Source organism: Haematobia irritans, chromosome 3 (genome assembly GCF_050003625.1).
Source record: "Haematobia irritans isolate KBUSLIRL chromosome 3, ASM5000362v1, whole genome shotgun sequence".
NCBI lineage: Eukaryota > Metazoa > Arthropoda > Insecta > Diptera > Muscidae > Haematobia > Haematobia irritans.
In genome coordinates, this window is record NC_134399.1 from 166,252,067 (window position 1) to 166,270,883 (window position 18,817).

General features: G+C 34.4%; 1 protein-coding gene across 6 annotated transcripts in view; it reads right to left on the reverse strand.

The window, feature by feature from the left end:
- The window catches only part of Arl5 (ADP-ribosylation factor-like 5), a 41,015-nt gene extending 22,564 nt beyond the window's left edge, over positions 1-18,451 (reverse strand). The window contains exons 1-2 of one of the 6 annotated variants that reach the window (XM_075298885.1): positions 18,321-18,451; positions 16,658-16,889 (exon numbers count right to left, since the gene is read on the reverse strand). In XM_075298885.1, the coding sequence (XP_075155000.1) occupies positions 16,658-16,703 (46 nt within the window). In that variant the 5' untranslated portion in view covers positions 16,704-16,889; positions 18,321-18,451. The other 5 variants (XM_075298886.1, XM_075298884.1, XM_075298883.1 and 2 more) reach the window with 5 other exon arrangements.
- Positions 18,452-18,817: the final 366 nt, after the last annotated feature.

An 18,817-nucleotide genomic window follows, 5' to 3' on the forward strand; every position in this document is an offset into this window, starting at 1 on the left:
ATTCTATTATTCGACCTAGCTTATATTAAAATTTGTACTATCAATGTTAAAAATTTTGAAAGATGACGTTTAAGTATGGATTTATTTTCAATTTTGGCAAGTCTGATTTTGGCTAATACCATTATAGATATTTTTACGGTTCACGACTTTTCCATCTGTTGGTAAGTGTTTTGAATTGTAGCCCGTAAGGTAATTGAAAAGCCAAGAAGTTAGAAATGTAATAAAACTATAAAGTCTTGGAAATTGCAAAAGCATTTTTAAAATGTTGGTTACCAAGTCGGTTAGGTTAGGTGGCAGCCCGTTATATCCGGCTCACTTAGACTATTCAGTCCATTGTGATACCACATTGGTGAACTTCTCTCTTATCACTGAGTGCTGCCCGATTCCATGTTAAGCTCAATGACAAGGGACCTCCTTTTCATAGCCGAGTCCGAACGGCGTTCCACATTGCAGTAAAATCACTTAGAGAAGCTTTAAAACCCTCAGAAATGTCACCAGCATTACTTAGGTGGGATAATCCACCAATGAAAAAACTTTTTGGGTTTCGGAATCGAACCCACGACCTTGTATATGCAAGGCGGGCATGTTAACCATTGTACCACGGTGGCTTCCATTTGGATAACATGAAAATTCAATTCGCCAAATTTTAATATTGCAAAAAGTATAATTATGGCTTTGTCGATTCTAATAAAAAGTGCTACACTAGTACAATTTTTTTGGAAAATATTAACGACTTTGACAATTGGTTTGTATTTAAAATTGTTAAAATTCCGAAAATCTCGTTATAGGCTCAGTTTTTGAAAAATTTTTGCATCTTTACTATGGCGACGCCATGTATTGATCTTTACACAATGTTTTCTTATAGTACAACCTATTTGCACAGGTGAAAGAACCATATATCCGCAAGTAGAATTTGATATTTAATTAGACAGTTTTTTTATTTGAAACTTGTTTTAGAATTTATTGTTAAAATGTATTCCCAACAACAGCAATTCCAAAGCATTAGCTCACGATCGTATTATTGTGGCAAATGACAATGGGTAAATATTGTTTCCATATTGAGAGACTTGCTGCCTAATACCATTTGTTTTGGGTTATGACGTACAACGATAGAAACTGCTGAAACGAAAACGAATAAACTTCATTATTATTTAAAAATGGATGACATAAAAAATCTTAATTTTTCTTAAACTTTGTCAATTATTCAACATAATTTTTGCAAAAAAATATTTTTAAGAGGCTATTACTTTAAAGGTGTCATGCATATTGCGCATTTTATGGAATTGTTACACAAGTTTCTCTAAAATAATGTCCGTTCTTGTTTTTAAAATATAAACAAGTATCAATTGTTTTCGATAGACTGATTGAAAAATTAATTATAAAATAAAATATAATGGAATTTCTTCATTAAATAAAAGTCTGGAAATCTAGTCTTTCTTTCTAATATATAACAAGTAAGGAAAGTCTAAAGTCGGGCGGGGCCGACTATATTATACGCTGCACCACTGTGTAGATCTAAATTTTCGATACCATATCACATCAGTCAAATGTGTTGGGGCTATATATAAAGATTTGTCCCAAATACATACATTTAAATATCACTCGATTTGGACAGAATTTGATAGACTTTTACAAAATCTGTAGACTCAAAATTTAAGTTGGCTAATGCACTAGGGTGGAACACAATTTTAGTAAAAAAAATATGGGAAACATTTAAATCTGAAGCAATTTTAAGGAAACTTCGCAAAAGTTTATTTATGATTTATCGCTCGATATATATGTATTAGAAGTTGAGGAAAATTGGAGTCATTTTTACAACTTTTCGACTAAGCAGTGGCGATTTAACAAGGAAAATGTTGGTATTTTGACCATTTTTGTCGAAATCAGAAAAACATATATATAGGAGCTATATCTAAATCTGAACCGATTTCAATCAAATTTGGCACACATGACTATATTACTAATTGTACTCCTAGTGCAAAATTTCAACCAAATTGGGCCAAAACTCTGGCTTCTGGGGCCATATAAGTCCATATCGGGCGAAAAATATTTATGGAAGCTATATCTAAATCTGAACCGACTTCAATCAAATTTGGCACACATGACTATACTACCAATTGTACTCCTTGTGCAAAATTTCAAGCTAATCGGAATAAAACTCTGGCTTCTGGGTCCATATTAGTTCATATCGGGAGATAGATATATACGGGAGCTATATCTAAATCTGAATCGATTTCAACCAAATTTGGCACGCATAGCTACAATGCTAAGTATACTCCCTGTGCAAAATTTCAACCAAATTGGGCCAAAACTCTGGCTTTTAGGACCATATTAGTCCATATCGGGCGAAAGATATATATGGGAGCTATATCTAAATCTGAACCGATTTCAATCAAATTTTGCACACTTGACTATACTACTAATTGTACTCCTACTGCAAAATTTCACCCAAATTCGGCCAAAACTGTGGCTTCTGGGCCCATATAAGTCCATATCGGGCGAAAGATATATATGGGAGCTATATCTAAATGTGAACCGATTTCAATCAAATTTTGCACACTTGACTATACGACTAAGTGTTATGTTTGTACAAAATTTGAAGCAAATCGGTATAAAACTCTGGCTGCTGGGTCCATATTATATCATATCGGGCGAAAGATATATATGGGAGCTATATCTAAATCTGAACCGATTTCTTCCAAAATCAATAGGGTTCTATTCTGACCCAAATTAGGAACATGTGCCAAATTTGAAGGCGATTGGAATTAAATTGCGACCTAGACTTTGATCACAAAAATGTGTTCACAGACAGACGGACGGACGGACAGACGGACATGGTTATATCGACTCAGGGACCCACCCTGAGCATTATTGCCAAAGACACCATGTGTCTATCTTGTCTCCACCTGTTCCACAGTGTGGCGCAGGGTATAAAAATAAGTCGGGTTTTCCTTCCTGACGCAATATCTCCAGAACGCACTAACCTATTTCCACGGTTTTGCATTCGTTGTAAAGATATCGGGCTACGTAAGGTTTATAGCAAAGAAAATTCAAGAAAAGTTTCAACGGAAAGGCGGGAAATATTTTTTTATAACAGCGCCATCTCTGATGCAACTCCAGAACGCATGAACCGATTTTCACGGGTTTGCATTCGTTGGAAAGGTCTCGGGCTCTGTGAAGTTTATATCAAAGAATGTTCAAGAAAAGTTTCAACGGAAAATCTTTTTTTTTGCATACAGCGCATTTTATATTTTGAATTCTTCACAGTTGCTATTGAAGGGGTCCTCCTCTCCCTTGCCCGACTTTTTGAAAATTGGAACAATATTATCCGATTTGCTTGAAAATTTCAGGGAAGGTTGTAGGGGCGTCTAGGCAAACAACAGCTACTTTATTTTTCGATATTTGGAGGGGGCCTCCCCCCTCGTTGAAATTTTACGGACATACCGTGAAACAAATACACTTTTCCAATTTACTTGAAATGTACAGAGGATGTGGGGTAGGTTATATTGTTGTAATGGATATCTGATTTTGTTATATTCGGAAGAGAAGAGGGGCCTCCCCTTGCCTGCTGTTTAAAAATTTGGCTTATAATTTGCTTGAGATTTTCTGGGACGTCTATAAAATATACGCTATATCACTTTTCGATATTTGGACGGGGAGGAAGACCTCCTCTAAAACTGAAAACTAGAATTCTCAAGTTGACTTGAAATTTACGAAGGCCGTAGGGGTTGGTTATGAAATCAATATGGTGTACTTCAGTTTTGGGTATATGGAGGAAAGTTTTTCTTAGTAGATTTTCTTTAAAATAAATAGAGCAAAATTTAACCTTCTACGATTTACTTGTAATTGGGAGATGATTAAATTTATACTTATTTTTCGATGCCTGGTTGGGGAAGAGGAATAGTGAAGTTTGGTAGTTTGAGAAATGAATATAGGGTATGTGAATTTACGAGGAGGAATTCAAATTCATTAAAACGTCAATTAAAAAGTCGATTAATTCGATATGATTCTCAAAAAAAAAAATCAAATGTCAAAGTTGAAGATTATATGTCGACTTTCAACATTTATCACAAAAATTCGATTACGAACTTTTGTATATTGCATCAATTGGTACTTCTCAAAACCTCACACATTTTTTACTATAAACTATGGTAGGTAATATGGGAGAATTAACCTTTTCTGCGTTCCTCTTTTTTTCATATAAATTAAACTGGCAACTTTTTAATACTTTTTAGTTGCGTAGTGTATTTTATCTCAAAATGTCGTATTTTTTCTCAATATTGGAAAATCCGAAATTTGTTGGGAAACCTTGATTAAATCGTCTTGTTAAGATAAAGAAAACAAACATTTGAAAATAATACGAACTGGTAATGTCAATAAATGTAGACTACAGAATAAATATTTCAATCCCTAACATTTTCAAGCGAAAAAATTGAAGCCAGCTTTTTTCACATATGTCAAATAGCATAAACATTTTACAAATCAATTTGCCGTAACAATTATCACATTTTTTACGATATTCAATTGTAATGAATGGAAACAATACTCGTATACCGTTTTAACGTTGGTGACGTACGCTCGTTGAAGATTGTTAATGCTATAGAGCTTGCTATAATAATAAAAAAAAAATCTAACAACAGGTCTGGCCTGGTCTCTAACATTCCAACGTTTAAACAACTAACGTATTGTTTTATTTGTGTTGTAGTTAGTTGCTGAGTGTGCCTTAGTTTTGCCACAATTTTTTGGTCTGATTTTATATGAATGGCAGTTTCCCTTTGTTATGACCTTGTTATTATTATATCATGGTATTGTTGTTAACAGAGAATTGTCAGCAGTGCAAAATTGAGTGACTTAATAGTCATAAAAGTTAACGTTTTTTTATTAATTGGATTGGATATAGAAGATATAGAAAATAATGCGATTTGATTGAGGATTATTATGTTAAATAAAAATTAACTTTGACAAGTTTTCTAGAAAAAAGAAAAATATTAATTAAAACAATATATAAGATGTAATAATTAACTTATATATTTGAGCTTCCTTTTTACAGACCACTTTAAGCGTAATACAGAATTTTGTATCAGATTTAAGATTTCGAGGAAATTTAATAGGGTTAAGATCCATTGAACTTCTAATCTAATTAATTCCATGGATTGGGATCCGCAAACTGTCCGTTTACCAGTCTACCTGTCTGAAACGAAAACAATTTCTGCTTCTCTCACGAAATTAATTGGAAGTAAACATATAAAAAAGGGTTGTTCACAAACAATACGATCGCGGTTCTTCAAAACACGTCTATGACATCGTAACAGGTGATGCATCGCGGATTTGCGGGTATCAGTGGATTTACGCTCGAAAGTAAACGGCGGTCGTCTTTTTAGGTGTTTCAAGATGAGCCAAATCCAACAAAAGTTCAACACAAGTTGTACCACTAGAACCATGCAGAACAGTCAACTCTGAGTGGAACACAACGATTTGTTTGCCAGCTGTCTTCCAAGAAATCAAAAACAACAACCGCCGAAGACGGATGACTCTTTAACAACACAATGCAAAGTCTCACACATTGGCTCAAACAACTGCATTTTTGAGCTCTCAAAACATCGTTTTGATGGGTCATCCACCGCATAGACCTGAATTGGAATCAAATGACTTCTTTTTATTTTCGTACGTAAAAAATGAGAGATCAACGTTTTTCGACACCTGAAGCGATTGATGCGTCCAGAATGCCTGTTTAAGGGTGTGAAGATAAATTCGCGAATTAAATTCGTGGTTTGTGTCTCGGCTAAGCAAAATTCAAATTTGTGGAACGAGATATCTCAATCAGAGTGGCAAAAGTGCAACGACAATTGGTTCAAATGGATGCAAAAATGTATAGGTCTCAATGGGGAATATTTTGATATACCTTTAGATGAAATAATCGTCTTGTAAGTTTATATGTATTCATAAGATATATTATAGTTGTGGTTTGCTATGGATTTGACTTAAAATTTGATGATATTATTTCCGAGTAAAATTTTAAATTATATTTTTAAATGGAAATATTTTTTAGTTTATTTAAAATTTTAGTTTGGATAATAACCCTTGGGGAAATGAATCAAACCCAGGACCAGTTTAGGAATAGTCCCTAGTGTCCCAATTCTGATCAAAACGTATGAAATAGTCCAGTCACTTTAAAAAATGCAATAGACTGTAGCATCGGTAACAGTCTTGTGATAGGTCCCCGTCAGAGGCAATTTTGCACCAAATTTCCGTAGGGAAGTAATTTAATTAAAAACGTAAAAATGTTCAATCATTTTCTTAAATGACTTTGAAATGTAATTTCGCTAAAAATATAATTGTATCAGTTAATTTTTTAATTGATGCGTTTTTAACTTCCCAGCAAAAAAGCGTCGCCAGCGAGGTGCAAATTTGGCGCAGAAGCGATGAATTTAATATGGGCTTGTCATAGGACGGATATCCACCATTTCAACAGCCGTTGCATTGAATTTGCATCACTTCTTAAAGTGTAATTCGAATTCCGTGTTTTGGATGTTAATCAAAAAATTTTGTGATATTTTGCCAAATAAATAATTTTTTATAAATTTTTATAATTTTTAATGCATTCTAACGCTTGTTTGAAACGTTTGTTCTCAAATAATTTCAAAAATTCACAATTTTTCTAGAATGGATTTAGAACTTTTATCGACAAAATTTTAATAATTTGTCCCATTTTATTAATTCTTACTCTGTTTTTAATATATTTGAAAAAGTTAAAATTACCCATTAGAAATATGAAAAAAGCGAGTTATAAAAAATTTAATTAAAAGAACTTCCTTTGTAGTTAAAATAAACAACATCTTTGGGAGGACATTTTTGGAAGTGCTTTTAAAGTTATGCCTTTAGAAGAACTTCCAAATTTTTTTGCTGGGTTCAATTAACTTTTTAATTGAAAATATTTTGGTGATATGTTTTTGTGTGAGCATTATAAACTCGCATATGGGGACACCGTATATTGGATGGGTAGGATCGGTAATAGGCAAGGGAGAATATGAATCCCAGCAAAAACTCTCATTACCCGGTAATCTTGTAGGTAAGCCTCTTTAAAAATTAATAACCACTTATTAATTGGCATCGCTTCGGATTACATTTACATACGCATGTCCTAGGAGGAAAGTACTTCTCCCCATGCATACTTTCGGCCATAAAATAAGTAGTGCATTTAAAGCATATAATCACCTAATATGTAATGACTTATTCGTAGATACACCAAAGCTTGCAAAATAGCCACTTATTGTCTCAGGCAACCAAATCTCGAAAATATTGATTTCTATCGCCAATTACAATGGATCAAAATATGGCGAGTGATACTGTAATAGGAGAACTACTTGAATAGAAACGAATATTGTATAAATAAACAAAAACTCTAATAAATAATCTAAATAAGATTACACGCAAATTAATTTCACACTTAAAATAGAAATAAATGTAGGTTGTTTAAGGGAGTTGGATTGGTGAATTACATTCCCCCATGTTCCGAAATTCGGAATCGCAAATGGCAAAATTTTAGTTTGGCCATAATTTCTTAACCCTGAAACTTAAAAACTTAAATCTTGTTAATAAAGTTCTCTTTAATGAGAAGTTCAAACTAAAATTGTATTGGAGTTCGATAGTATATCCATTTTTGCGTTACAAGAAAACTAAATTCTTGCGATTTGCGATTCCGAATATCGGAACACGGGGGATTATAATATATCCAATAGCCAATTCACATAAGGTTCGAAAGTGGATTTTAAGTCTCTTTTTATAAGGCAAATGGCATTTGAAATTTAGTTTAAGCGCATTTTGGAAGTGTAATGTCAATGAGGTATAAGAAAGCATTTATTTAAAACATAATATGATAATGTCATTAAACAAAGTTATTATGAAATATTTGTGATAAAAAATTCTTAACGGAAAAATCTTCAGAATTACCGTTACTTACATATTCTTTTTAATTTTTTATGTAAGTGCTCGATTATATGAATAATTATATTAACTACAACTGCCAAAAATTTTGAGAATAACAATTCGAAAATTACCGAGAAGTATTTTTTTTTTGTCATTATAAGTTAGTCATTATAACTCGCCGCAATGTAATGCAACGTGTAATGACAGCTTTACTCCTGGTAATGTCAATTGTAATGAGATGTGGTTACCTAGTTTTTGCTGGGAATGAAGTTTCAATATTAAAAATGATCCGTTGAAATTGTTTCAAAAGAATTTGTATTTAACTTTAATATTTTAAAAATAATGAAACAATTCGGTTAATTTATAGTGAAAAAATACTGCTAGACTAATGGAAATGTTTTAACAATCTTTAAGACCCTCGGCAATGAGTAAATTTAAGCTTCGAAGCATACAAATTGTTTATGTTCACCAGAGAAGTTCAATAAACGTTGAAACTTTTCCATTGACCTTTGTTTTGTTGTCTGCGGCTACAATTGTATTTTTTTTTCTTCTTATGGCGCATCCATCATAAATAAAATTTTCACTGGAAAATATTTACCGTAGCTAAATCGGTGAATGACATTAGAATGGTCTTTACGTATCCGCATTAATAATTCAATATGCACATCAATGAACCCTTATATTCATGGTCTAGGTCTCATTATGAAAAATTTATTTAAACATTCACTGAAGGATATTCAATTATTCCATATTGTAATATCCAAACTCGTCCCATACAATTTTAATCAAGTGACTCATGTATTATTTATTGTTCTGAAAAAAAAGACGACAGCGAAATGAGCATATCATTCTATTTTTATACCCACCACCATAGAATGGTGACGGGGGTATAATAAGTTTGTCATTCCGTTTGTAACGCATCGAAATATCGATTTCCGACTATATAAAGTATATATATTCTTGATCAGGGAGAAATTCTAAGACGATATAACGATGTCCGTCTGTCCGTCTGTCTGTCTGTCTGTCTGTTGTAATCACGCTACAGACTTCAATAATGAAGCAATCGTGCTGAAATTTTGCACAAGCTCGTCTTTTGTCTGCAGGCAGGTCAAGTTCGAAGATGGGCTATATCGGTCCAGGTTTTGATATAGTCCCCATATAAACCGACCTCCCGATTTGGGGTCTTGGGCTTATAGAAATCGTAGTTTTTATCCAATTTGCCTGAAATTTGAAATCTGGAGGAATTTTATGACCATAAAGAGATGTGCCAAAAATGGTGAGTATCGGTCCACGTTTTGGTATAGCCCCCATATAGACCGATCTCCCGATTTTATTTCTTGGGCTTATAGAAAACGAAGTTTTTATTCAATTTACCTGAAATTGGAAATCTAGAGGTATTGTAGGACCACAAATACGTGTGCCAAAAATTGTGAGTATCGGTCCATATTTTGGTATAGCCCCCATATAGACCGATCTCCCGATTTTACTTCTTGGGCTTATAGAAACCGCAGTTTTTATTCAATTTATCTGAAATTGGAAATCTAGAGGTATTGTAGGACCACAAATATGTGTGCCAAAAATTGTGAGTATCGGTCCATATTTTGGTATAGCCCCCATATAGACCGATCTCCCGATTTTTCTTCTTGGGCTTATAGAAACCGCAGTTTTTATTCAATTTACCTGAAATTGGAAATCTAGAGGTATTGTAGGACCACAAATACGTGTGCCAAAAATTGTAAGTATCGGTCCATATTTTGGGATAGCCCCCATATAGACCGATCTCCCGATTTGGGGTCTTGGGCTTATAGAAACCGTAGTTTTTATCCAATTTGTCTGAAATTGGAAATCTAGAGGTATTTTAGGACCATAAAGAGGTGTGCCGAAAATGGTGAGTATCGATCCATATTTTCGTATAGCCCCCATATAGACCGATTTCCCAATTTTACTTCTTGGGCTTCTAGAATCCGAAGTTTTTATCCTATTTGCCTGAAATTGGAAATCTAGAGGTATTTTCGGGTCACAAAGAGGTGTGCCGAAAATGGTGCGTATCGGTCCATATTTTAGTATAGCCCCCATAAGAACGATCTCCCGATTTAACTCCTTGGGTTTCTAGGAACCGTAGTTTTTATCTGATATGCCTGAAATTGTAAATATTCTGGTATTTTAGGCTCACAAAAACGTGTATCGGATTAAGTTTTTATCGGTCCATTTGGTAATGCCTCCATATAGACCGACTTCACTTCTTGAGGGTGTAGAAGGCCCACTGATCATGAAAATTGTTTGAAACTCAATGTAAAATTTCCAGATTTTACTTCTACAGATTTAAGATTTCAAATCAAGACGTTATTTTATAATTTTCTTGCACACTTACAAGAGATGTTAATGATTCCTCTAAACCTCAAACAAAAATGGTTCTTATAAATCCAGAATCTGATATAGTCCTCATAGGTGAAATCTTTAAATTTATCTTCGGGTTGTGTCCTCAAGTCCTCAAGCCCTCCTGAAATTTCAAAGGAAACCCTAATATTTGGTTCATGGTGGTGGGTATTTAAGATTCGGCCCGGCCGAACTTACTGCTGTATATACTTGTTTTTTTTTTTTCAATTTGTGACACATTAACAGCGATAAACATAAGGCATAGATGAGACTATAATTTACTTGTTGTAGTAACTCAAATTATAATATAGAGATGATAGAAAATGAATAGATTGTGTGAAATGTAATTACAGTTGCCTTTTGTTGTCTTGAGGATTGTAAAAAAACAGATCCAAAATAAAGGGTGCACAAAGTAAATAATTAATTAATTTAAATATGATATAAAAGATTTTACAATATTTTACAAAGAATGAACACCTACAATATTTAATTATGATTATCATAATAGGAAATATATTTTTAACATGTACGTGACTTGTTTAACTGACAAAAATTTTATAACCCAATCGTCAATAGTTAATATACAATAACAAACGTTATAGAAAAATGAGTATTCCATTGTAGTTTATTGATTAAGACATGTTTTACGAATGTAGTGTACAATATATCCCAATTATAGGCAATTATTTAGAAAATTTCAGAGTTTGATGGACATGCCTTAATAACCCTCTCAGATACAATGAATTTGCAAATTGATAGAAACATCAACATCAAACAACATCAAAAGATTCTGTTGTATAGTTGACTTGTCCCTGCGTGGTAAACTTTGACCCAAATGTGATGAATATTGAATTGCTCGGTTATTTGAGAGATTTGTCTCTTTTTACAGTTAAAATATACCGAGTCCAAGGAATTGATTATATCTTTAGGACAACACTTGATGAATTTGTCAACATTTGTGCCATGTTTATGTCCAAGCGTATGATATAGTATGAGTATAGTATACATAGACATTTTTACAAAAATCAATGGTTTTTTATTTATTTTTCCGAATTGTGTTTTTAAAAGGCTTAAAAATTCACCAGTTTCAACATTAATCCATTAGATTATGTAAAATTTAGTAAAAAAAATAACGAAAAATAATTATCACGTCTTCGGTATGCTAAAATTTTTCACCTTGTGAGTTAAAGGTTAAGTTAATCACAGGTCAGTGTTTCAACCCTCAAATATTTGGTCTTCAATCTTTCCTGATTTCTTGGAAAAAAGTGACCAACAAATAGTTGTGTACTCGTAGCACTCAGAACTGACAGTTCGGCGTTCTAGTTCTAGTGGTACAATTGCGACATGTCCAGTTTTTACTATTGCAAACAACACAAATAGCACTCGTATGTCAACATTTTCTGAGTACTTATAACCTCAAAGGAGACAAGCTTTACGATGGAGCTGCCAGTTGGCAGATTGTAAAACTAGGATTGTCCCGAAATATAGAAGGAAACCCTTATATGTTAGAAAGAGTGACAGCCCATTATTTTTGGCCCACTTTGACTATTCAGTCTATTATGATGGGTGGTACCAGTATCGGGGATTTTTTCAAATATTGGGGACTTGGAGATTTGATGGGGATTTTATAGGAATTTGGAGATCAGAATCTTTAGTTCGAATGAGTTTTGTCTTTTTGCGAAATATTCCTATGGCACTCTATATAGACCCAGCCGTAACTTCTTTTCTCCTCTTGCAGATTGGCACAAAAACTTTACAGTACCGAACATTCATACCATACATTCATACTATCGCACGAAGATATTGATTTTTTTTTATTTCCATTTATTTAAGCAATTCAAAGCCTTTACTGGGCCAATTTAACGAATTACAATGTACTACTCTAACGGACATTACAATATTATATAAAAATGGTATCGGGGCCGATATTGGATATCTGACGACGCTATATCTCAAATACTGTGCATTACTTTAGGATATACTGACTGATTTATACAGCTGTAGAGTTATCTCTTATAGCTCAATTTTTCTACGATATAAAACTACGAATGCATAGGTTAGATTAGGTGGTAGCCCGATGTTTCAGGCTCACTTAGACTATTCAGTCCATTGTGATACCATAGTGGTGAACTTCTCTCTTATCACTGAGTGCTGCCCGATTCCATGTTAACCTCAATGACAAGCTATAAAAAGGAGGTCCTCCTTTTTATAGCCGAGTCCGAACGACGTTCCACATTGCAGTGAAACCACTTAGAGAAGCTTTGAAACCCTCAGAAATGTCACCAGCAATATTGAGGTGGGATAATCCACCGCTGAAAAACTTTTTGGTGTTCGGTCGAAGCAGGAATCGAACCCACGACCTTGTGTATGCAAGGCGGGCATGCTAACCATTGCACCACGGTGGCTCCCTACGAATGCCTGGTATTCTTACATATTAAATAATTGACGGTGTTTTGACCACAAAATCGCCTCTTTTTAGTGCGCTTTACAGACTATCAGTTATTCCGGACGACAGTGGTCGTGTCGAACATATCCCATATATTATAAGTTAAGTCGGAAGGCATAATCGATACTGCTGCATGTTTATGGGATCGACAACACATTTATCGATTATTTAGTCATCGCCGACAAGTCGTATCGATCCGACACACTGTAAGATTCTTTACAAACACCGACATTCCGTCCGGAATAACTGATAGTCTGTAAAGCGCATAAGAAACAAGTATATACAGCGGTAAGTTCGGCCGGGCCGAATCTTAAATACCCACCACCATGAACCAAATATTAGGGTTTCCTTTGAAATTTCAGGAGGGCTTGAGGACTTGAGGACACTTCTCGAAGATAATTTTAAAGATTTCAACTATGAGGACTATATCAAATTCTGGATTTATAAGAACCATTTTTGTTTGAGTTTTAGAGGAATCATTAACATCTCTTGTAAGTGTGCAAGAAAATTATAAAATAACGTCTTGATTTGAAATCTTAAATCTGTAGAAGTAAAATCTGGAAATTTTACATTGAGTTTCAAGCAATTTTCATGATCAGTGCGCCTTCTACACCCTCAAGAAGTGAAGTCGGTCTATATGGAGGCATTACCAAATGGACCGATAAAAACTTAATCCGATGCACGTTTTTGTGAGCCTAAAATACCAGAATATTTACAATTTCAGGCAAATCAGATAAAAACTACGGTTTCTAGCAGCCCAAGAAGTAAAATCGGGAAATCGGTCTATATGGGGGATATACCAAAATATGGGCCGATACTCACCATTTTCATCACACCTCTTTATGGTCCTAAAATACCTCTAGATTTCCAATTTCAGACAAATTGGATAAAAACTACGGTTTCTATAAACCCAAGACCCAAATCGGGAGGTCGTTTTATATGAGGACCATACCAAAACATGAACCGACACTCACAATTTTTGGCACACGTATTTGTGGTCCTACAATACCTCTAGATTCCCAATTTCAGGTAAATTGAATAAATACTGCGGTTTCTATAAGCCCAAGAAGTAAAATCGGGAGATCGGTCTATATGGGGGCTATACCGGTCTATATGGGTCTATATGGGGGCTATACCGATACACACAATTTTTAGCACACGTATTTGTGGTCCTATAATACCTCTAGATTTACAATTTCAGATAAATTGAATAAAAACTGCTGGTTCTATAAGCCCAAGAAGTAAAATCGGGAGATCGGTCTATAAGGGGGCTATACCAAAATATGGACCGATACTCACAGTTTTCGGCACACGTATTTGTGGTCCTACAATACCTCTAGATTTCCAATTTCAGGTAAATTGAATAAAAACTTCGGATTCTAGAAGCCCAAGAAGTAAACTCGGGAAATCGGTCTATATGGGGGCTATACCAAAATATGGACCGATACTCACCATTTTCGGCACACCTCTTTATGGCCCTAAAATACCTCTAGGTTTCCAATTTCAGACAAATTTGATAAAAACTACGGTTCCTATAAGCCCAAGACCCCAAATCGGGAGGTCGTTTTATATGGGGACCATACCAAAACATGGACCGATACCCACAATTTTTGGCACACGTATTTGTGGTCCTACAATACCTCTTGATTTCCAATTTCAGGTAAATTGAATAAAAACTGCGGTTTCTATAAGCCCAAGAATTAAAATCGGGAGATCGGTCTATATGGGGGCTATACCAAAACATGGACCGATACTCACCATTTTTGGCACACCTCTTTACGGGCATAAAATACCTCTAGATTTCAAATTGCATGCAAATTGGATAAAAACTACTATTTCTATAAGCCCAAGACCCCAAATCGGGAGGTCGGTTTATATGGGGACTATATCAAAACCTGGACCGATATAGCCCATCTTCGAACTTGACCTGCCTGCAGACAAAAGACGAGTTTGTGCAAAATTTCAGCACGATTGCTTCATTATTGAAGACTGTAGCGTGATTACAACAGACAGACAGACAGACAGACAGACGGACAGACGGACATCGTTATATCGTCTTAGAATTTCTCCCTGATCAAGAATATATATACTTTATATAGTCGGAAATCGATATTTCGATGCGTTACAAACGGAATGACAAACTTATTATACCCCCGTCACCATTCTATGGTGGTGGGTATAAAAATGCGAATTTATCTTCACACCCTTGAAAGTCAACTTATTTTTATACCCTTCGCCACTACTGTGCATTTGTATGTAACGCCAAGAAATAGTGGTCATAGACCCATCTTTTAGTGTACCGATCGGCTTAGAATTAAATTCTGAGTCGATTTAGCGATGTCCGTCTGTCTGTCTGTCTGTCTGTCCGTCTGTCTGTATATGTAATTTTGTGCACAAATTACAGCTTGCAATTTAAGTCCGATCGTTCTCAAATTTGGCATAGGGCCGTTTCTTGGGGCAGAGACAATCGCTATTGGTTTTGGAAAAAATCGGTTCAAATTTAGATATAGCTGCCATATATATTTATCCCCGATTTGGTCATAGTTAGCGTGTTTATCAACTGATTTTCTTGAAATACCATACATCCAAATATTTTATGAATCTCGAAAATCTTGCAAAATATCAGCCAAATAGGTTAAAGATTTAGATATAGACGCATATGAACACAGAGACCAAAGTTTTCTACCGATCTTCGTGAAATTTTGCACAGAGGGTAGAATTGACATTCTACCAATGCTTTACCAAATTCAGATATAGCTCCCATATATATCTTTCGTCCGATTTGAACTTATATGGCCTCAAAATCCAGGGTTTTGCCGTGATTTGCTTCAAATTTCGCACAAGGAGTACGTTTAGTAGTATCGGTAATTGTGCCAAATTTGGTTGAAATCGGTTCAGATTTAGATATGGCTCCCATATATATCTTCCGTCCGATTTGCACTCATATGACCAGGGGGGCCAAAGTTATACTCCCATTTACGTGAAATTTCGCATAGATAGCAGAATTATTATTCTAACTATACATGTCAAATTTAGTCAAAATCGGTTCAGATTATATATAGCTCTCATATATACGTACACCAGAGTTGGGGAAATATGGTAGACTGTTACACATTTTAGACCCATTTTCAGTGGAAGTTTCCTCCAATTAACTGGATAGTGTTAGCCAATTTAAATTTTAATTCTAGAGATTTTGTAGAAGTAAAAAAATTGTCTCCTTTATATAGCTTCCAGCAAATGTGAAGTAGTTGAGATGGTAACACAAATTTTGGCCTACATAGGGGTGAAGGGTATAATATAGTCGGCCCCGCCCGAATTTAGACTTTACTTACTTGTTTTACACTAACGTCGTCCTTCGTTCCTTTTTCCGGATAAGAATCCTTGGGTCGAAGTCATCCTTTTATATTATATTACAATTTTATTACGAGCTTTTATAATACTGTTTTTTTTTTTTTTCATAAAAAGAACTAAAAAAGTAAAAAACTTATTGGTAATTCTAATGGGGAATTTAGGTTTAAATTGGAGATTTTTGGGAATGATAGTGGCCTTATTTGGGGTCAATACCTAGAAAAATATTCTGGCAAAACTGATTGTGGCACTATAGGCGATTGACTTCCTCTTATTAATAAATGCTGACCGATGCTATGTTAAATTTCCTAAAAAAGGGTTCTCGTTTTTTATCAAGATCATACAACAAATGCGAAACTACTCAGAGAAACTTATACATATGTCACCAGCATTGCTAAGAGAAGATATAAACCACCACGGGAAAAACGGTTTGGCGTTTTGTCTAAACCGGGATTGAATCCACGACCCTATATACAATGCAATGGGAGCCAAACAGCTACAAAACCAAGTACACCTTATATGACTAGAAATGTGTACTAATTGCAGTGAATGTAGACTTACCTTCGTTTCCAAACATACTCCATATTTTTGAGATCAATAAACCCATGATGGTGGAATTGTCTCAATTGATTGCTGCTCGTTGTATATGGTTTGTTATGTGCTTTAAAAAAATTGTGGCGCCAATACGATTTTGTTCCGTTTGCCGTAATTGTTGATGTGGGGGCTTTTTCTATTACGGTTTCTTAATAAGTTTCCATGCACTTGATATTTTCGCGTAAAACGTGGGAAATCACTGTAATTTTCTATAAATTTAATATTTGTTGTTGTTGTTGTCTCATAAATTGCGATTGTGTTTAGATGGGGGGCTTCCGTTCACTGGAGCGCCGCCAATACCAATAAAAACAACAAAGATCACCACTCACTCACTGATTGTATTTTGTGCGATTGTTGAAGCACCTTTCGGTAACAATCAAAAACAAAAAACAACAAAGAAATAAACGATAGCAGGACAGAGACTAAACCTGCGTTGTAGATATGTTTATAAGAAATTACGTAAATTAACTTGATATTGTTGTAATCTCAATTAGGAAAAAAAAAACAAAAACAAAGCAAACGCACACACTCACACTCACTGGCTTATACACTAAGGAAAAAAATAGGTAAATGATGACGAAGAGATATGGATAAATTTTATTACTGTTGCTTTTATTACAATGGCTATTTGTTATTGTTGCTTGTATGAATGTGCTTAGTGGAGCAAAACTAGAAACAACACGACAAAATCAAAAAATATGGTTACCATCACCACCTAGCAATAAATTACTGTTTTTTTTTGTTTCTTTCCTTTTGCACAAAACTTTCACTTGTTTATTTCTACATTACAATTACTTTGGAGTCTATTGGCTCTTTCGAGTTAGAGAATTTGATGGCATTTGTCAAAAAAAAACAGGAAAGTGAAACAATAATCAGTCCTTATCGGTGATAAACAGGGGTAAAGCAAATTGATGTATTAAGGCATTTAACTTAATGATTGTTGTAATTTCTTTCTTTATTTCCACTTCCTATATATGCACCAACAAGTATATCGTTATTATTATTCGATATTGTTTTTTCAATTGCAGCAATTTGTTCAATTTTTTTGCAATGATTTTTTTTTTGCTTCACATACATATATGTTTGGTTTTGATGTTTTGATGTTGTAATTTGTATGATGTTGTATTTTGTATGAATTAATTTATTAATTTGTGGGAATTGTTAATTGGTTGATGATATGATGATGGTTGATGATATGATGATTGGTTAAAAATGCAATTTTAACGCCTTCACAAAAAAATGCAGTTCATCAAAAGCCGGACTACAAAACTCTTAACGCCTTCACAAAAAAATGCAGTTCATCAAAAGCCGGACTACAAAACTCTTAACGCCTTCACAAAAAAATGCAGTTCATCAAAAGCCGGACTACAAAACTCTTAACGCCTTCACAAAAAAATGTAGTTCATCAAAAGCCTGCCATCTATGTGTCCGATTGAGAACTTTTTAATGTCCTTCGTGTCCTAAGGTTCTTGGAGTATTTTTATTGTCCTGAATGAAACATTGGGCTTGTTTTTGGTGTCACACTGCCTAAATATTTTTTTAATTTAATTAAGTATCTCTGGGCAGAATATTTTATTACAAAATACACACTGAAACCCGTCATCCATGCACACTCTCAGACTGAACTCACACAATGCGAAGTGTATTCACTGAGGTTATTTAGTTTTGCTTTTTTGGTCCTGTTTAATTGCATCTGGTCCAAAAAAAAATTAAATATTTTTTTAATTTAATTAAGTATCTCTGGGCAGAATATTTTATTACAAAATACACACTGAAACTACAATAAACTCATACATAATGTGCACGCACCTCCGATATAAATACAAATAAAATTGTCAAACATGACACAAAGAAAATCGCAATTAGTTGGAGAGAGAAACACTCATTTGACAGTCGGACTACAGAGAATAATTTCGAACAGTTTCATTATTGTGAATGACAATTTATGCCACTGTTATCAGAGAGAATGAAAATACAAGAGGTCGAAAATTTCTCTTCTACAAAAACAACAAATGTCAACCGTATAGATGTCGCATAATGCCTGCAGCTTTGGTATTACCGACGTTGCGGTCAGTACGCTGGTTTGATAAATTGTTTATAAAGGCATCGGCAGATATAATTTCAAAT